General features: G+C 39.0%; 1 protein-coding gene across 2 annotated transcripts in view; it reads left to right on the top strand.

Moving 5' to 3' along the window:
• Positions 1-21954, top strand: part of LOC113113076 (collagen alpha-1(XXI) chain) — an 87709-nt gene that overhangs the window by 31821 nt on the left and 33934 nt on the right. For both annotated transcript variants that reach the window (XM_026279232.1, XM_026279231.1), the window contains 6 exons: positions 3825-3878; positions 4428-4481; positions 4574-4627; positions 5271-5324; positions 21152-21196; positions 21380-21433. In XM_026279232.1, the coding sequence (XP_026135017.1) occupies positions 3825-3878; positions 4428-4481; positions 4574-4627; positions 5271-5324; positions 21152-21196; positions 21380-21433 (315 nt within the window). The remainder of the gene's footprint in view (positions 1-3824; positions 3879-4427; positions 4482-4573; positions 4628-5270; positions 5325-21151; positions 21197-21379; positions 21434-21954) is intronic.

Raw genomic sequence — 21954 nt, 5'->3', positions numbered from 1 at the left:
TCAGCGTGTCTTGGAGGGGTGATGTTTCTAAGTCACAACAACTTGCTACTGGGGTTCCTCAAGGCTCAGTACTTGAACCACTTCTCTTCTCCATCTACATGACGTCATTAGGATCTGTCATTCAGAATCATGGCTTTTCTTATCACTGCTACGCTGATGATACCCAACTCTACTTCTCATTCCAACCAGATGGCCTGATGGTAGCTTCTCGCATTTCAAAATCTGAGTGACATTTCTAGCTGGATGAATGACCATCACCTTCAGCTCAACCTTACTAAGACAGAACTCCTGGTGATTTCAGCTAACCCATTGTTTCTTCACAACTTCTCTATACAGCTGGGTTCGTCAACCATAACTCCTTCCAGGACAGCCAGAAACCTAGGAGTTGTGATGGATCATCAGTTAAGCTTCACAGATCACATTGCTTCAACGACCCGGTCCTGCAGATTTGCCGTATACAACATTAGGAAGATAAGACCCTTCCTATCAGAGCAAGCCACCCATCTTCTTGTCCAAGCTCTTGTTCTCTCCAGACTGGACTATTGTAATGCTCTCCTGGGGGGTCTCCCTGCATTTACTATCAATCCTCTGCAATTGATCCAGAATGCAGCAGCAAGGGTTGTCTCCAATGAGCCAAAAAAGCTCACGTTACTCCTCTCCTCATGAAGTTACACTGGCTACCAGTAGCTGCTTGCATCAAATCCAAGGTATTAGTGCTTGACTACAAGACAACCACTGGCACGGCACCAACATACCTAAACTCACTGGTTACATCATATGCATACATCATATGCTCTGCAAGTGAACGGACCTTATCCTGGACTGTGCCCAGCTGGTGGAATGACCTTCCAATCTCAATTTATTTTAATGAGTCTTTACTCATTTTCAATAAACATCTAAAGTCTCATCTTTTTCGCCAGCACTTAACCAACTAATACTAGCACTTTTCCTTTTCTTGTCTTTCATATTTATGTAAAAAAATAAATAAATAAAATGCATATGCGTTCTGTACTGGACAAACTGAGACATGCCATGGCACTTGTATACTGTTGTTGTCCTCTTCTTGACCTGACTGCTTCTAATGTTCTCATTTGTAAGTCGCTTTGGATAAAAGCATCTTCTAAATGATTAAATGCCCTGGCTTTGCTCTGTCCCATCCGAGCATTGAGATGCTACATAGACCATACACAAAGCTTCAGGACCTCAGACCAGCTCTTTGTCTGTTATGGAGGACAGCAAAAGGGGAATGCCATCTTTAAGCAGAGGATGGCCCACTGGATTGTGGATGACATAACTCTTGCTTATCAGCATGGTTTTGGTCTTGGTGGACTAGATCTGCTATGCTGCTACTGCTGTGAAGCAAGTAGACTTGCTTTTGCTAAATCCACAGATCATAAATAAAAGGAAACAAACTGCTGCTGCTGCTGCTGCTAGAGAGAGATCCCCCCATAATAGATCTAGGCAGGTTGTGCTGGGGAGGACTACCGGACATTCAAAATACATCCAATAGACTACTGTCTTGTCCTTAAAAATGTGCGTCCCTGTCATTGGATTGCAATTGGATAAGGGCCGTTCACAATATCTATTCTCAGTATGGCAGCCGCAATGGAGGGATAGACTAACAAAACATGAACTAGCGATCTGAAACAATGGCTTAGCATCTGAAAGGGTAAGGATGAGGTGACCAGACGTCTAGTTTTCCCTGGGAGTCACAGTTCATTGTTGATTAACTAAAAGTTAGTGAAGGTAGGAAAGGCGGAATCGTGCTGATAGCGGTGCTCTCTCTTCAGTTCTCATATACAGCATGCGATCAATTCTTGGGGTTCAAATACACACGTCTTTCGTGTAGAATATCTCACGACAATAAAGCTATGGATTAAGTGAAGGTGAACAGGTGGGTGTAGACCGAACGTGTGTTAGTATTACATGCATGCCGTCTTAAAGGGACAGCATTCTTAATAAAGTACCTAAAAGTGTCATTAATGTTAACCAACAGATATTAAATAAATATTTTAAGTAAACCTAATGTATCTGAAAAAAAGAGTTTAATTTGAATCTATTTCATATTTGTCTTATCTTGTTCTGCTTCTTTTTCAAAAAATTATAAATTATTAAATATACATGAACAACTATAATTTTTTATAAGTTGCTCCTTTTTCACTACTATTGAAGGGATAGTTCACCCAAAAATGAAAATTGTCATTTATTCAATTATTTCCAAATTCAATCCTTGATTCAAATTTATCATAGAGTACATATAGAAATAACTACCAAAATAAATGTTGGTAACTGCAGTTTGACTCAAAGTAATGACTAAAAGTTGACAAAAAATACTTTAGTTAACCTTCTGTCAACTAAAACTAGACTAAAACTATATAAGACTCATATGAAAAAAATATGATTAAGACTATTAAACATTTTCATCTCTTGATAAAGTCTAAGACTAAATAAAAAATCCCTGTCAAAATTAACACTGGAGCTGATTAACTCGATGGTTCTCAGTCGGAAAAGGGTGGATTGCCCACTTCAGGTTGGTGGAGAGTTCCTGCCTCAAGTGGAGGAGTTCAGGTATCTTGGAGTCTTGTTCACGAGTGAGGGAAGGATGGAACGTGAGATTGACAGACGGATCGGTGCAGCTTCTGCAGTAATGCGGTCGCTGTACCGGTCTGTCGTGGTGAAGAAGGAGCTGAGCTGTAAGGCAAAGCTCTCGATTTACCGGTCAATCTACGTTCCTACTCTCACCTATGGTCATGAGCTGTGGGTCATGACCGAAAGGACAAGATCCCGGATACAGGCGGCCGGAAACAGTAGCAAGTTGCTTTCTCCGTCGGGTGGCTGGGCGCTCCCTTAGAGATAGGGTGAGAAGCTCGGTCACTCGGGAGGAGCTCAGAGTAGAGCCGTTGCTCCTCCACATCGAGAGGAGCCAGCTGAGGTGGCTCGGGCATCTATTTCGGATGCCTCCTGGACGCCTTCCCAGGGAGGTGTTCCAGGCACGTCTCACCGGGAGGAGGCCCCGGGGAAGACCTAGGACACGCTGGAGGGACTATGTCTCCCGGCTGGCCTGGGAACGCCTCGGGGTCCCCCCGGAAGAGCTGGAGGAAGTGGCTAGGGAGAGGGAAGTCTGGGCGTCTCTGCTTAGACTGTTGCCCCCGCGACCCGGCCCCGGATAAGCGGAAGATGATGGATGGATGGATGGATGGATGGAGCTGATTAACATGTACCCAGTAAGAGACAAAGGGCTAGTAAGAGGATATGCATTGCGTGCATGTGTGGCAACCATTGGAATGTGTCAGGCTTATAGGCACACAGTATTTATAATTAGAACCTGATTGGTTGGGAACATAATTTTGAATGAATCATTTACAGCGCTGATAGAGTTTCATGGCTGAACTACTCATTTCTTTCAGAGATTCAGCAAAGAAACACTCAGACATAATTGAAATAAAATGGGTCATTTTATAAATGAAAAGGGAGGTGACACACACACACACGCACACATACACACACACACACACACACACACAAAGAAAAAATAAAGAAAAATATTAGAAAAAATAAAAATAAAATAAGGATTTGTGATGCTCAAAAACAAGTTATTGAGGAATTCCTGGAACTCTGAATGATTAAATTAACTTAAATTAAGCAAAATGTAGAAAGTATGGGGGAAAATAATTCAGTCGGGTCAAAAAAGACCCATGTTGTGCATCAAAGGGTTACATAAAGTTCATCCTGATTATTTATATTTTCTAAGGCAAAATAAAGCATTAAACATTTGAATATATTTTCACTGTAAACTAATTTTATTCATTATTTTTTCTCTCTAGGGGTCTGCTGGCAATCAAGGCATACAAGGACTACCAGGCAAAGATGGACAAATGGTATGGATAGTTTCCTCTTAATTTTCTTAGCAATAGCATAAAGCTTCCCCTTTTTATTTCCAGTTCTCTTTGTTCTCAAAAATGGATGTTTCATTTTTTTTTTTTTTTTTTTTATCTTCAAGGATCATTTTGGTCACTGCTTCTCTTCACCTGACCAATAAAGCTTTGTAGTGTTATTTTAAGTCTATTTACTTAAACAGTGACTTTGAATCTGTACTGTACCTCAGCTCTTCACTGGACTTCTTCTTAGCCCACTTCATATCTATATTCCCTCTGGGATAATAGCTGCTGAACAGCTGGAGTTTTGCTGATTTATTTATTTATTTTGCATGACTACGGTTATTAAATTAGTCCCTGGCTGAAAAGTACTAATATAATGTTTAAATAACACATGATTTACTTTTTCGGGAGTTGCTGGTTTGGATAAATAAAACAATAACTTCACAAATCAAGTTTTTGATGGCTTGAACAGCAATTCAACATAATTTGTTTGTTATTTACCAATACTCTACAATTAAAACTCATTAACAGACCTATTGTCTATTTTAGGGTGAAAAAGGGAGTAGAGGCCCCGCTGGTCCACCTGGATATCCAGGAGAGCTTGTATGTTTACCACTCAATCGTTTCTCCACTTCAGTTGTGTAAGTGGCCAGTCATTATGCTTTGATGCCATTTTTGTGTGTGTTTCTATCAAGGGAGCACCTGGCAGGGATGGGAAAGATGGAATTCCTGGAGGAATTGGTCTAAAGGTCTGTACTGATCCAGCTCTTCTCATTGTAAAAGTCTGAACCTGTTTAATGGCTTCTTTTAACTGTGTACATGGACCATTGAGAATATTTGGCAAGCCCATTTTGAGGAGGCTACACAGAATTCCAAGATGCAGTATTATTTGACAGAATTACATGACACATATGCTAGTACAGAATCTACTTATGGAAATCTATAAAAAAGGTTTGCCCCATTGTTTTCGCTTTCATGATGATCTACACTGGCTTTTTCCAGGCTTACATATGGCTTTTATTAAACCAAACTGTTCCTCACCATCATGGTGGTGGATAAATCCTGGATTATTATCTGATTAGTTTCAGATTTTTAAACATGCACTACTCCCTTAAAATTCATGTTTATTTATTCAAGCCAGAGAAAAGCAATAAAGTTATCCTGGGCATCACTGACTCATTCCATGTTTAATAATGATTATGTAAAAAAAAAACAAAAAACAACAACAAAAAAAGACATTGTTTAAGATTTCTTGCAGCTTAATCATAAATCATGTTAAACCAAGAAACACACTGTTTGCTGCCCTAATGTTATTGCCAGCAGATTTAGTGGCATGCCATTTTTAATCAGCAAAAGTAATTTATTCTGACTATATGATCTTTATCTCTTCAGGGAGATCCAGGACTGCCTGGAATTCCTGGAGTAGATGGAAGAGAGGGACATCCCGTGAGTATATTTTAAAACAAATAAGATAATTGCCAGGTGTTTTAGTGGGTGGACCACATTGAAGAGCAAGCTGTTGAATAATACCAGACCGCATTTAAGCAGAGAAACTCATGAGGAATACTCCCTTTTTACCTTATCTAATACAACTCTCCAGTTTGGCTGAATGAAATCACATGATTTGAAGTCTTATTGGTGGTTAAGTCTTTGCACCTGGAATGAGCAGAAGAAAATGTCATTGTATCCTGGGAAAAACTGTGACTCAGCAATGCAGTTCAGGAGACTAGCAGTGATCTCATCTTTAAAGAAATGGGTCTAAGAGCCATAGATTTGTCTAGCTCTATTGGGAGAATGTTTCAAGTATAATGAAAGCCAGCTAACTAGAGCCATCTAGCTGGTTTTGGGACAAATAGCAAACAGGTCAAATCTATACAAGGCATTTTCTTTAACTTTAGATGATCATGTTCATTATCAGCATTTCCTTTAGGACCCAGATTTTATACTTTTAAATTAACATTTTACATTAATCATACAATAGTAGCACAAATGTCCATGAAACCAAACATCTTCTTTATAGAATTATTCAATAATCATCAGCAATATTTTATCATGCTAAAAGCCTTACATACAGTACAAAAGTATTTCTGGAGAGGAAGATTAAAATAAAAAATTTAATTTTAAAATTAAAATTTAGAATATCATGGAATGTTTTTTTTCTGTTCTTAATATTTAATTGGTTCTCCCTTGTTTTTGTTTATTTTCAATAAACTTTGTGCATATGTTCAAGGTTCAAGGTTTTCATTTGGATTAAGGAGCACTATCCCTTTGCTGGTGGCTTTGTTGTGTGCGTGGTGTGTTTGGGATCATTATTGTGTTAGATATAAGTAAAACTGGAGGTTCCTGATAATTGCACGTTTCATCCAAGACTTTGGAAGGAATGCTGCTGCATTCATACATTGACATGACTTATAATATCCTGTACAAACATTAACTAGTCTTCTTTGGTCCAGTGCTCTGAAATAAAACTGCTCACAGTGCAACCAGCAAACAAGCAATATCCCAAGTATATTGAGCAGATTTAGCCATTTTGGTAATATCCTGCATGGCTGCATGAGGACAGATCTTTCCCCTTGGCCATTTTCACTAAAACCCACATTTAACATGTCGATTAAATTAGCTAACACCTCCCACAGGGATCGACTGAATTAAAGGTTGAGAATAATGAGTACAAGTTTGTGTGTCAGCTTTTGCATCATCACAAATGAAACAATTGACATTTGAAGCATTTACATTTAGTTTTTAACACCCCAAGTACAACTGTGCAATAGGTTTACAAAACTGAAAACATTTTTTATATTTTTGAATACAGGACTAAGATGTCAGTTTTCCTAAAACAACTGACCAGCCACTGACAGCCATCACTTTTGGCCTCTATTGTAGTAGCTAGTGAGATTCTATTATGATTAATTTGATTTAATAAACTGAGTTTTGGCTAATTTTTATTGCTTTATTGACATTAAAGAATCATAGGAATAAGACTAGCACTTTATTTTATAGCCCTGTCCCGCATGTATGTACTATGTGCTTATTATAACATTTACAATAACTGGGTAATAACTAGGTACTAACTCTGAACCTACTCCTAAACCTAACCTTAACCAACGTAGTTGCCATATACTGCCAAGTACTTTCTTACACATGCTGTAAAATAAAGTATAACCAAAATTATAAAGATATCAAAGCATAGACAATGTGATGATGCCCCCCTTGAGTTTTCAGACTGAAAAGTTCTGTGGGCTACGTTTGCATTTATCTAGTTTGGGAAATAAAATAAGGCTCTTTTTCCAACAAGTTTCCATGGTGTTTAACTGGTCCCTGCAGAGCAAACTCAGACCAAACATCTGCTTCCGCTTATCGTGGAAAATGCACCAAGGTGGCTTTTTTGGATATGCCAAAATTTTAAAACATTGTTTATTTTGATGTTCATTCATAAATCACTGGACCAACTTTTACTTTTATATTCAGCCTCTGAGGAGGCTATTTAAATGATATAGACTGGTATAGAAAACAAACAAACAAACTCATAAACACACAATGGCCCCATGAAGTATCTGAGCAACTGGTAACACTTATTGTCGGTTCATGTTATCTTATATAAATTGATCTTGTATCAAAATGATATAAACTGTTACCAGACAATTAACAATTAAAAATTTAAACACTTAAATTAGATTAATGTCATTGTATTCTGTGACAAAATATCAAACATATATGTATAAAAAATTGACAATAAACAAATGAAGACCCTCCATGCTATGTTTTATTTGTTCAATTTTTTTGTGTGTACTTGCCAGACTTTTGACAGACGCAAAACACACACACAAAAAAAAAACTAAAATGTATGTATGGTATATAATACCTTTAATAATTAGAGCTAAAGTGTGGCAACTATAAATTAATCCCATGTTTGTTTTAAGAATATGAATTAGTCATATGAGATTAAGGGCTATTGGTAGTGCTTGAGACGTTATTGGTTATTCAGTCTAATAGAAAAATAAAAATACTGAAATTTGACAGACTGCTGAGTTCCTGAATATGAGTCCTCTGCTTTCGCTTGAACTGATTTGCAGAAATTTGCTGTTTGTGTATTACCACCCATTTCTGAAAAAAAAAAAAAAAAATCACCTGTTGCTTCTGTTTAGTAAAGGCTTAAAGGCTTTATTTTACATGACAGACTAAAATAATGAGTAATTCCAAAGACATTCAGTCATTTTAAAGGAATTAACAAGAAAGTAAGAATCTATTGCTTTCTGTCTGTTCACATATGTGTAAGATACATTTACAATGAATCTTTTCAAGCCTTTGTAAATGAGCTCATGCATTCTTTCTTGTCATAATCCCAGTCAGTATTCAAGTGCAGTGATTCCCAACCCTGGACCTCCACAACACTGCAAATGTTTGATGTCTCCTTCATCTAATACACTCATTTCAGGTCTTGGAGTCTCTGCTACTGATCTGGTGACCTGAATCACGTGTGTATGATTAAGAAGATGCTAAATGTGCAGTGTTGGAGGGCTCCAGGAACACAGTTGGGAAAGCAGTCAGGACACAACACACACTGAAAATATATCTGCGCTTAACTGATTCTTAGTCACAAACTCAATCACTGCTGACTAAACTCAAAAAATGTATTAGCCAGTGGCTTAGTGACAGACATCGTTTGGTCTAAATCTAGTGATTTACAAATGTAGAGGGTTGAATGAGGCTAGAGCTTTTCTTAGAACTTCTTGTACTAGGTTAATACAAGTTGATACCTGTTGTTTAATGCAATTGCATTCATATATTTTTAACAGTGTCTTAAATGTCGACTCTTCTGTATATTTTATATCTTCTCTCTGTGGATAATGTTTGAGGACCTGCTCAAAAAGTGCCTGCCAATAACAATTTATATCAATTACATCAACATTTGCGGTACTGACATCTAAACACTGTACTTGGCAATAGTTTTCTAAATCATTTGTGCACTGATTCTTCTTTCACTCCAGTATGTTCAGAGTCCATTGTTGAATTCTGGCAGATGAAATCAAGACAGCTGTTTCTCAATTCTTTTTCAGTGGAACTCACACTGCGTCCTCTAGTGGTCACTATGGGGAATGTTTTCATTGTGACCGGTGTCTGAAGCACGTCTAAACATGACAATAACATTGGACGTTGACTGCCATTGACAACACCACGGTATATACGTGTAGTATAAAAGGGCACTGGAAGAGCATTTCATGTTGTTTTACACGATCCCTTTCCGGGGGTGGGGGTCCCCCTTTGTTCTGTTCACGATAACGTTCTGAAGGTGGGGGTCCCTGCTGGTCTGTTCATGATCACGTTCTGGGGTGGGGTTAGTAGTGCATACCCAGCTGAAAACAAACCCTGTCATAAATTTAGCTGAAGTTGAACTCAAAGAAAATAATCCCTGGCCATATTTATGGCCTATTACGCAGTGTAAGCTGTGTTCGCCTACGGGGACCAAACTAGCAGCTTATAAAATCTCGAAATTAACCCTTCGCAAGCATGTAGACTAGAAGTGATCTAAATACTTACATCCTTGTATTGGTGGTTAAAATTAAGCTTTGACAGTTTAGTAAATCCTTTGCACCAGTTAGCCATTAAGACAATAGTGCGGGTGTGCAATGTATACCATCTGCGATAATATCACAATTGTTGTTTCAACAATGTGCGATTTGACATTATCAGGATTTTGCCAAAAAGCAATTAAAACACTCCTGCAGAGTGCTGTGAAATCTAGTAGACGGATCACAAAAAGAAAAAAATACATGAATAAATAAAGATATAGGGGCATTTCAACAACAAAAATCATTCCAAACACAGCCACCATAAGATGTGTTTCATAGCACAGTTTTAACAGTGACTTGCTGCTACCTACTGGCTGTTTTAATTTCACATTTAAAGTATCTTTTTATTTATTTATTTTTTATTTCAAATGAGTATACAACACTTAATGCCTTATATATATAATTTAAACTGCAGGTTAAATGCATTCATGTCCTGCGTAAAAAAATAAATAAAAAAAAAAATAATAATAATAATAATACCTTACATTTATATAGCGCTTTTCTAGGCACTCAAAGCGCTTTACATAGACAGGGGGTATCTTCTCAATTGGTAACAGCATTACCTATTGCTTAAAACTGATAAACCATTTATATAATGCCATTTGCCACTAACAATTCAATAATAATAATTAAAAAAACAGTTTTGCGTCTATTCACAAACATAGTTTGAAAATTTGTAAAACATTGTAGATATATTAGGTTACACCAACAAAACTAAATTTAAGGATAAGAACTGGTAGAAATCGCTCTTTAACAACTGCATGTTACCACTTTTTTACAGTAGGAGGTAAACTCTTAAAGTAAACTTGGCACTCTGCGTTCATATTCTTAGCTCTTTTACAGATTTTGATATTTTAATTTCACTGTCTTAAAGGCACAATTTGTAATTGTTTTGCTGCTGGAGGGTGCATATTCAAAATAAACAATAGGGTAGTTTGATGGCGCCGTGACTGAGTGTGGAATCATGGGAGTTGTCACCTTCATCCCCACAGCTGATGCAATCCGACGGGACTCGGGCAGAAATCATGTTCATGGATGGGACTCGGGCAGAAATCATGTTCATGGATGAGATAATGATTTATTAACGTAGCAGAATGAAGGAGGGTGTGGCTGAAAGCCGTGAAGCAAAACGAGGCTGCTGAACGAGCGTGACACACCGCTTGAAAGGAGCAGAGCTTATGTTATGCCACAGTCGAACATGTCCGCTCCTTCTGGTTGTGCGTATGTGGGGAAAAAAGCAGTGCTGTTTTATCATACTAGAAACATTTGAAAGTTTTGTTATAATATTATTGTTATAACCGTCTGTCAACTTTCTATTAAAATGCACAACATATTAAAGCATCTTTGCTATTTCCATGTTTTCTACAAAACAAAACTGGAAATTGAGTGGTTATGACGTCATTGGCAAGCAACACAATGACACTATGGACTGTGTCCAAAATTGCATATTTTTATGGATTTAAACATTCGTCAAAACATTTGAGATAATGCAAATACTGAGATCAGCACAATATATAACAATGTTTTATTGGTTTTTGGATGTTTTAATAAAAATATCTTACATAGACATGCCTTTCATGCGTAAGCTTTGTAACACGCAAAAATATTCACTTTGCTTACGATGTTGTTGCCTTAGAAGTATAATATTTATTTCAAGTGAAATGTGAAAGAAAATTGATTTTCCCTGGTTGTTGTTTTAGAACATTATTAACCCACGTTAAGAGTTCTTCACATGCTTTTCCAATCCACTTGCTTCTTGTTTGTTTTGCGGTGTCTCGAGCATGACACGTGTTTAAGAAATGTCAAAAGAAATGTAAAAGTAAAAAAAGCCACCTTAAGATTTGTTTTTTTCTAATTTCACTGCTCCATCTTGTGTTTTTCAAAGCATAAACACCTTCTGTTTGATTCGTAAATACCTTTCTTAATGTCCTGCGAAGGGGCTGCCACGCACTGGTGTCCTGTACACCACTGATCAAGTCCTGACGCTGAACAGAGAAATCAGTAAAAACACTTGAAGTAACCAGTGTAAATGGGCCCTTTAGTCCAGAGTGCATTTTCCTAACAAGCTGATGATCTAAATAAGGTGTGTTAGATAAGAGAGACAAATGAAATCTGTAGAGTGTCAATAGGATATTTTCACCAATTGTATTGTCCATAAGATCAAATTTGTCTGATCAATTAGAAGAGTGACAAGATGCATGCCTTTAATGTCTGTAGCACAAAAGGATGTATGTCTGTAGTTTCATGCCAGAGTGTATTACTCTGGGCTAAAGGTTTGTTTAAATCAGTGTTTCCTAATGTTATTCCTTGAGATATTTGGATATTTCTCTTATCTTAGTAATTTATTTCAGGTCTTGGAGTCTTTACTGACAGACTAATGAATGTTTTATTTGGAAAAGTTTGAAAATGTGAACTGTTGGTGTGCCTTCAGAAACAGGGTTGTGAAATCTTGGGCTTGAAACAGAGCTTGAAATCCCTAACCCTAAGTAGTGCTTACCTTAGCAAGAACAACTTGACATTATTATGGAATAACATTAAATAGGCTACATGATGTGAGAATTTGATATAATTTTTAGTCAGACTGAAATCCCTGCAGGAATAAATATTTAGTCTGAAGTGTCAATGCTCCGATTTGATTGTTATTTTAGCAATAGTAGGAGGATCCTTCAACAGTAATAATGCACAAACATTTGTTATAGGCTAGGGCTGGACAATAATTAAATATCAGTATGTATATCGATATCATTTTTTTCAATAACAGTGATGATTTGAAAAACACATTTTCGATATTTCTATATACATTTCCAGTGTTTCCCATACATTGATTCATTTGTAGCATTTTAATTTGTTAAATAAACATGAGCACTGCATGTTTAAAAATCAAAACGCGGTGCAGGTGTTTTAAATGAATGTATCTCTGAAGGGATTTGACTGTCTTCAGAAATATTTAGAAGGCATTTTATTATTTTTTTAATAAAGGAGTGTTCATGAGCGGAGCTGCTTTTATTACAACCGTTACTGGAGAAACCGCTAATTCTCTTTCAGTCAGTCATGTTAAACATTACGTCAGAAAGAGACTTATGGAGTCTCACCCGAGAGCATAATCACCTTTGAGTGGTAACAAAACGAGCCAATGGTCTGTGGGATTTGCATCGCGAGCTCTGCCCCACTGTGTGGGTATATATGGAGTAGTGCAAGCAACTCGCATTCAAGCTTTTACTTTGGAGCCGAGCACATCTTCTGCTGGTTTCACCGGAGTTCTTTCAATGCGAGTCAGCTGGTGTCGGTGTGATGGCGCAATACAGCAGTTTGTCAAGAGCTTCCTACCATCAGCTCCCGCATTCCCTTGAGCACTTCAGCAACTCTTTATAAAAGAGTTTCGGGTTGTGTTTGTGTCTTTTTAAAGATGTCATTTCGCCATGTGTTTCTGGGTGCAGTCGATATATGGCTCCTCGTGAAGGCCAGCTGTTTGAGTTTCAGGATGAGTTTGCTGGACCCTCTAATCAGGATCCTGGCATCTCATTAAGGGTTCAGGAGGAAGACCAAGTGTCAATTGCCGCATCACAAGGGATGCTTGAGTCCTCGGGAAATGAGAACTTGGCTGCATTGCCTCTCTCAGGAGTGCCAACATTACCGGAGTCTGATCCCGAGCTGATGGCCGTTCTTTCCCAGGTAGCTGAGAGCATTGGGCTCGAGTGGAATCCTCCACCCTGTTGCGAGCACTCGATGTTGGAGAATTGGTTCCTGGGGGCTTCACCCCTTCCGGTTCCTTTCTTTCCGTAGGTGCACCAGGAGTTGACCAGTTCATGGAAGTCACCTTTAACTGACCGAAACCAGTTTAACCCCAGTTGAGCATTCTGTAGTGATGCAATTGTGTCCTCAGAGCACCTCCACATGGTGTAGTGGTCCCAAGCTTCCCTCCAAAGCCTGTAAGTTCTCATCCACGCTTGTGGCCAAGGCTTACAGAGCTTCTGCCCTGCACACCATGGAGTTTCTATTGGTCCTTGGTGGTTACATAATTGGTGGGTGTGTTCTGAAACTCCACCCTCCACCTGCTTTCAAGGGGCAGGCATATCAGTACAAGGTTCTTCCATTTGAGTTGGCTCTGTCTCCCCGCGTCTCCCCGAGGGAGCTCTGGCTCCTCTCGGGGACTGAGGTATCCGTATCCTTAACTACCTCGATGACTTGCTGATTCTAGCTCACTCTCGAGTGCGGTTATGCAAGCACAGGGATCTGGTGTTCAGACACCTTCCCTGTCAACTGAGAAAAGAGCAAACTCGCCCCTGTGCAGAGGGTCTCTTTTCTTGATATGGGAATAGACTCGGTCACCATGTTCGCGCAGATTCACCATTGCCATTCAGCAGCTGCAGTTGCACAGACCCTGTGGAAGATCAGGATGGATGAAGAGCAGGTCCTTATGGTTGCACCTTTTTTGCCTGGCCGGACCTGGTTCCCTGAACTTGTACCTCTTCCTGGCCAATGGACCTTCTTTCTCAGAGATGGGGAACCCTCTGGCACCCACGTCCCGATCTTTGGAACCTACATTTTTGCTGGATCCTCTTCAGTTTGCCTACAGAGCAAACAGGTCTGTGGACGATGCAGCAAACATTGGATCCTGTTTGTGGACTTCAGCTCGGCCTTCAACACGATCATCCCAAACCTCCTCTTGCCCAAACTAAATCAGCTCTCCGTGCCCACCTCCATCTGTCAGTGGATCAACAGCTTCCTGACAGACAGGCAGCAGCTAGTGAGGCTGGGAAAATACACATCCAGCACCTGTACAATCAGCACCGGAGCTCCCCAGGGCTGCGTTCTCTCCCCACTGCTCTTCTCCCTGTACACTAATGATTGCACGTCTAAGGACCCCTCTGTCAAGCTCCTGAAGTTTGCAGACGACACCACACTCATCGGCCTCATTCAGGATGGTGACGAGTCTGCTTACAGACAGGAGGTAAAAGAGCTGGCTGTCTGGTGCACTCTCAACAACCTGGAGCTTAACACGCTCAAAACAGTGGAGATGATCGTGGACTTCAGGAGAAACCCCCCTGCACTCCCCCCACTCACCATCATGAACAGCACTGTGACTGCAGTGGAGTCATTCAGGTTCCTGGGCACCACTATCTCTCAGGACCTGAAGTGGGACAATCACATTGACTCCATTGTGAAAAAGGCCCAGCAGAGGTTGTACTTCCTTCGCCAGCTGAGGAAGTTTAACCTGCCACAGGAGCTGCTGAAACAGTTCTACTCCACCATCATCGAATCCATCCTCTGTACTTCAGTAACTGTCTGGTTCAGCTCAGCTTCTAAATCTGACCACAGAAGACTACAGAGGGTAGTCCGGACTGCTGAGCAAATCATTGGTACAACCCTCCCTTCTATTCAAGAACTGTACTTATCCAGAGTGAGAAAAGGGGCTGTCAAAATCACTCTGGACCCCTCACATCCAGCACACTCCCTCTTTGAACTGTTGCCATCTGGTCGACGCTACAGAGCACTGAGCACTAGAACGACCAGACACAGGACCAGTTTCTTCCCCCAGGCAATCCATCTTATGAACAGCTGATAATAACTGCGAACACACTACACTTTATATTTATATACACATACACTTATTTATCTAACACACATACTTACTATACACTTAAATTTTGCACATAATACACACGTACATACATAACTGCATTTTGTAATATACCTGCCTACAATTGTAAATTTGTATATTGTCATTCACTATCTACTTATTTGTATTTTTTATTCTTTTATTATGTGTTTTATGTTCTGTCGCTGTCATTCTGTTGTACTGTGGAGCTTCTGTCACGAAAACAAATTCCTCGTATGTGTAAACATACCTGGCAATAAAGCTCATTCTGTTCTGTTCTGTACATGTGTGGGTTCTGGATTAGTCCAAGGTTTAGGTACCTTGCCACCTCAGGTGGTAGCTAACATCACTTTGGCTAGTGCCTTGTTTACCAGACACACCTATGCTTTGAAGTGGAACCTATTCATCACTTGGTGTTCTTCACGTCATGAAGACCTCTGGAGATGCCCAATCGTGTCATTGCTTTCCTTTCTTCATGAAGGGTTGGAATGAAGTAGGGCTGTCAAAATGGCTGAAAAACTAAATTCGAATTTGAAATTAAATATTATCAAAATTAAAATTATATTCAAATTTAAAATACATAATTTTAGTTAGGGTGAAGAAAAGCTTTTGGCTTCTCTTCTGAGGCCACAAGAGGGCGCATTGGGCAAAATATTACTAATGCACGTTTATTCTAAGCATTAGAAAATATGACAATAATATTTAAAATAATGTTTATAAACCAATTATAATTATGTATTTTAAAGAACTATAAACAAAACAGCATCATATGTGCATGCATAGTTTAATACAAACTGGTGAAAGCCAATCACACAGAGTACATTTTTCATTTAGACACAAGATGCAGTGAGATGGGGGAAAACCCAACATAAAGTCTTAAGATATGTTTTTGAAAAAAATTTAACTCACCTTATTTTTACATGTTTTTCTAAACATGTGGCTCTGTTGTGCTAGATGTGAGTGCAATTGTGATAGAAGATATCCCTCTAGAAAATGCGTGAAATATGCGTTCTGTGTCAATAGCTTGGTTTCACTTTTGACCTAAACAAGATCTTCTCCACATCCACATGTTCTCTTTTTCTGCAATATTTTGAAAAAACATTGTAGCAAACTGTATAGGTTTACAAAAACATTATAATGCAATGACACTTATATTTTCATTGCATCTCGTGTGCCACTGATAAAGGCCAAAGTATAATTTGACTGTCCGCATCTGCGCGCCATCAGCATTATGTCAATTTTGTCATCAAGATGGCTCGCGGACAGACATGCAAAAAGTCTCAAACAGTGCCTGCACGCGGACGGACTGTGCAGCTGTCAACAGCGCATGAACAATGTGAATGATGTCACAGAAGTAGTACTGCTTGTCCAGCTCGTCAGCATTTTGAAAGCTGTGCGGACCAGGCTGTGTGGGAGACGGAACGAAATGCGGAATGTGAAGTATACCCGGGGTGGGCCTTAAAGGAGCCTCCTTAACACATACCTAAAATTTGAATGCAAAATTTTTGCATTCAAATGTGGATTTTTATTTTAAATTCGACGAAAATTCGAAATTCATATTTTTTGGACCCTGTTGATGGTATGTTTCTTGGGAAGCATGATCTGGTTATCAGGTTCCTGAGAGGGGCTAGGTGGCACAATCCCTCATCAAGTTCCCTTTTGGGACCTCACAGTTGGTTCTATCCGCACTGCAGAGGGCTACCTTTGAACCCTTGCTCTCAGTAGAGCTGAAGTTTTATCATTGAAAACTGCACTTCTGACAGCTTTGGCTTCAGTTAAGAGGGTCAGGGACCTGCAGGCATTTTCACTTGACAAAGCATGCCTGGAATTTGGGCAGGCCAACTCTCACATTATCTTGAGACCCCGGCTTGGATACATGCCCAAAGTTACCACCATTCCTTTTAGAGATCAGGTGGTGAACTTGCAAGCACTGCCCCTGGAGGAGGCAGACCCAGCCCTGGTGCTTCTTTGGCCAGCATGTATGCTCCACACCTACCTAGACAGAACTCAGTGCTTCAGGTCCTCAGACCAGCTCTTTGTTTGTTACGGAAGCCAGCAGAAGGGAAAGACTGTCTCCAAGCAGAGGTCATCCCTATGGATAGTGGATGCTATTGTACTGGCTTATCAGGCTCAAGAGCTGCCATGCCCCCTAGGGGTGAGAGCTCACTCAACTAGGTATGTAGCCTCCTCCTGGGCGCTGGCGCATGGCGCCTCGCTAACAGACATCTGTAGAGCTGCAGGCTGGGCAACACCTAACACATTTGCAAGATTTTATAATCTCTGTGTAGAGCCCGTGTCCTCCCGGGTACTCGCCCCCTCTGGCTAGTAAAAGTATCTGCTCGGTGTCAATCCGCTTGCTGTGCCATTCAATTCCATGGACTGGATGTGTGCGCTATTCCCCTCATGTGAGTTCAGAACCCTGGGTTCCTCCAGCACTGATGATGTCCAGCACTTGTGTGCATGCCCTATAGGTCAGCCCCTGTGTTTGACTAGGTGCTTCCATTTGTTTTTATTCCCCTTTTTTTGGGCAATCCCACATGTGTATTTCCACAGCAAGTCTCTAGGTAGCATGTCTGTTTCCCTTGGCAAGCACCTTGCCAGCTCTGTCGTTGAAACATTCCACCCTGCGGTTGGGTACCTCAGATATTCATGTGTATCACCACCACATGGTTGATATCTGCCTTTGTAAGTCTTTCGTTGACTTTTTCTGGGAACGTGGGTTACTTAAGTAGCCTAGACGTTCTACTCGCTTCTACTGCTTTTACTGCTTTTACTATTAATAATAATTGCTTTCTATTTGAATATATTTGAAAATGAAATGTATTTATGTGATCAAAGCAAAATTTTCAGCATCATTACTCTAGTCTCCAGTGTCACATGATCCTTCAGAAATCATTCTAATATGCTGATTGTCAATAATAATAATAAAAAAAACAGTTAAGTAGTTTTTTCAGGATTCTTTGATGAATATTCTTTGATGATCCAAAGATCAGCATTAATATTAAAATAAACAGCTTTTGTAAAATTAAACACTATACCATTAAAAAGTTTTTTTCCCTTTATTTTTATATTATATAAATTAACATTATAGTAACTATTATTTCATTTAGCAAGGATGCATTGAATTAATCAAAATATATGATGAAGCCATTTATAATAAAAAAAAATAAAAAAAAATCAGATAAATGTTGTTCTTCTGAACTTTCTATTAATCAAATATACCAAAAAAATTCAACTTAGCTGTTTTTTTTTTTTTTTTTTTGAGTATGAGCCCTATATTTGACAGTGATTTCACATTTCTTGTTTGTGTGAAGGCTAAATACAAATTATAGCTCAACATTTATTAATTTGTTCATAAGTTTGTAGATACAGACATCTGTTGTGCCCGTTCTTGACTTTTTCAATAGTGTTCATATTGATATCAGAATTATATCGTATTGACCGAAATTAAGAAATATATCTTGATATAAATTTTGGCCATATCGTCCAGCTGTATTATAGTCTACATATTTTATTTAACAGTAAGCTTTTGTGTAGGCTAATGGCCAGCACACATCACAGTTCAAACACTGTCCTAAATTTAAATCGCTAGCAATTGCATGGCAAAGTCTGGAGAAGAAGTCATCAGTGTACTGAATCACTAAGGCATTTGCCATTTAAAACAGGTCATTGTCAGAGAAAAACAGCAGCAGACCAGCCCATATCAACTGTACACATTTTGGATCTCTCTCTTATCTTAGTAATTTATTTCAGATCTTGGAATCTTTACTAACAAGCTGAGTTGAATCCTCTATTTTATTTGGAAGAGTTTGAAAATGTGTAATGTTGGGTTGGAAAATATTGGGCTTGAATCAGAGCTTGGAAAACAACCACTTGTAAAATGTAACAGATGTACTGCAGTACATTATAATTTAATAAACAGTTATGACAAACCATTAAAGTCGTTATTATTTAACTCTATTACTTTGACAATATCCTCTGAATACAGAAAAAAAAAAACTATTAGACAAATGAAGCAGTTACATTTAATACACTGTTACATTACATAATAATAGAATTAATAATAATCTGTGCACAATGAAAACTCTTCAAAAATAGCTAATGATTAAGATAAATCACTGTCAAAATGACATTTAAACATTTTTGAACATGAAAATAATTTTTTCTTTATGTCTTTTAAAAAATTTCTTAAAATGGCTTAAATGTACAAATCTGATTCCATAAAATCAGAAACTGTACAAATTGAGAATAAAAACAGAATGCAACGATGTGGAAGTTTCAAATTTCAATATTTTATTCAGAATACGTGACATTCAGCCAAGTATGGTGACCCATACTCAGAATTTGTGCTCTGCATTTAACCCATCCGAAGTGCACACACACAGAGCAGTGAACACACACACACACACTGTGAACACACACCCGGAGCAGTGTTCATCATTTATGTTGGGGGTTCGATGCCTTGCTCAAGGGCACCTAAGTTGTGGTATTGAAGGTGGAGAGAGAACTGTACATGCACTCCCCCCTCCCACAATTCCTGCCGGCCACTCACAGATGGCCATATCACATGTTTAAACTTAGAAAATGTATAATTTTAAGGGAAAAATAAGTTGCTTTTAAATATCATGGCATAAACACATCTCAAAAAAGTTGGGACAAGGCCATGTTTACCACTGTGTGACATCCCCTGTTCTTTTTATAACAGTCTGCAGACACCTGCAAACTTCTGGGGACTGTGGAGACAAGTTGCTCAATTTTAGGAATAGGAACGTTGTCCCATTCTTGTCTAATACAGACTTCTAGTTGCTCAACTGTCTTAGGTCTTCTTTGTTGCATCTTCCTCTTTATGATGTGCCAAATGTTTTCTATGGGTGAAAAATCTGGACTACAGGCTGGCCATTTCAGTACCTGGATCCTTGTTCTACACAGCCATGATGCTGTAATTGATGCAGTATGTGGTCTGGCATTGTCATGTTCTCCAGTTGTCTAAAAAGAACTTCAAATTTTGATTTGTCTGACCACAGAACAGTTTTCCACTTGGCCACAGTCAATTTTAAATGAGCCTTGGCCCAGAGAAAACGCCTGCACTTCTGGATCATGTTTAGATATGGCTTCTTTTTTGACCTATAGAGTTTTAGCTGGCTACGGTGAATGTGCTCACGACAATGTTTTCTGGAAGTATTCCTGAGCCCATGTTGTGATTTCCATTACAGTATCATTCCTGTATGTGATGCAGTGCTGTCTAAGGGCCGAGGATCACAGGCATCCAGTATGGTTTTCCAGTCTTGACCCTTATGCACAGAGATTGTTCAAGATTCTCTGAATCTTTGTATGATATTGTGCACTGTAGATGATGATAACTTTTTGCATTTTTTCTCAGAGAAACTCCTTTCTGATATTGTTCCACTATTTTTCACCGCAGCATTGGGGGAATTGGTGATCCTCTGCCCATCTTGACTTCTGAGAGATACTGCCACTCTGAGAGGCTCTTTTTATACCCAATCATGTTCCCAATTGACCTAATCAGTTGCAAAATGGTCCTCCAGCTGTTCCTTATATGTACATTTAACTTTCCCGGCCTCTTATTTCTACCTGTCCCAACTTTTTTGGAATGTGTAGCTCTCATGAAATCCAAAATGAGCCAATATTGGCATGACATTTCAAATGTAATCTATATTCTATTGTGAATAAAATATAGGTTCATGAGATTTTTAAATTATTCCATTCCTTTTTTACTCACAATCTGTACAGTCTCCCAAATTTTTTGGAATCAGGTTTGTAACTCCACATACCTCATTTAGTATAGAAAGAAACCATTAATATATTCTAATTAGGCCTTGCTGCAACTCAATCACCCCAGCTCGGACTAGCTCCACTTTTACTCTGTTAACTGAAGAGTAAACATTACACATTGGAGGGATGTTCTTCATATGTGATTAATCCAGACTGCCCCATGCATGTTAGGAGGACAAGAAGCCCACTCATTTGTGTCTGTAGAGCTGAAGTCATTAATGAATGTTAAAGTCTTCGTGGTATTTCTTGAATATGCACATTGTTAAACAAAAATTGAGAAGCAAAAATTGCTTTTTTTGTCTTTTTTTCAGGGCATACCTGGTATACCTGGAAATGATGGTCAAAATGGAATGAAGGTGATTCTTTCTTTCTTTCTTTCTGCCTTATGTGGACATTTTGTATCTCATTTGTTGTTATGCCTCATGCTCTTTTACAAAATTTTGTGAGCTGCATGCATTTTGTAGTTTATATCTCACTACTATTATAACTTAAACTACCCTAAACATATTGATAATTTACATTTGTTGGTTTCTTTAAAGGGTGAAACTGGCTTGCCAGGACCGAAAGGAGCCAAAGGTACACCTGGAGACTCTGTAAGTAAATCTAAAAATATAGTAAGCCCTTGAAAAATCATGATACAGAAATGTCATTGGGTTGTGTCCTAATGGTTAAAGAGTCGGACTTGAGACCCAAAGGTCACAGGTTCAATTTTTAGTACCAAAAACAAATGTAGGTGGGGGGATTCAAAGGAACAGTGCTCTCTTCCACCCTAAATACCCATTACTGAGATTCCCTTGAGCAAGGCACCTAACCCCGAATTGCTCCCAAGGTGCCGCAGCAAAAAAAATGGCTGCTCCAGGTGTGTGGGTGTTCACTGCTGTGTGTGCACTTGGAGCGATTAAATGCAGAGCACAAATTCTGAGTTTGGGTTTCCATACTCGACTACAACTTAAACAAGGTAAAATAAATGGCATAATCTGTGGACTTGTCAAAGTGGACAAGATGCAAATAAGCTAAAACTGTGGTGGCACTGAACTACACTGCTGCTCAAATCGCTTCCATCGCATGCAAACATAGGAGAGAGGAAACACAAGCAAATGTCTGAAGTCTGATT

This window comes from Carassius auratus, chromosome 13 (genome assembly GCF_003368295.1).
Source record: "Carassius auratus strain Wakin chromosome 13, ASM336829v1, whole genome shotgun sequence".
Lineage (NCBI taxonomy): Eukaryota > Metazoa > Chordata > Actinopteri > Cypriniformes > Cyprinidae > Carassius > Carassius auratus.
Note: the sequence above shows the minus strand (reverse complement) of the source record. Positions and strands in the feature narration are given on the sequence as shown.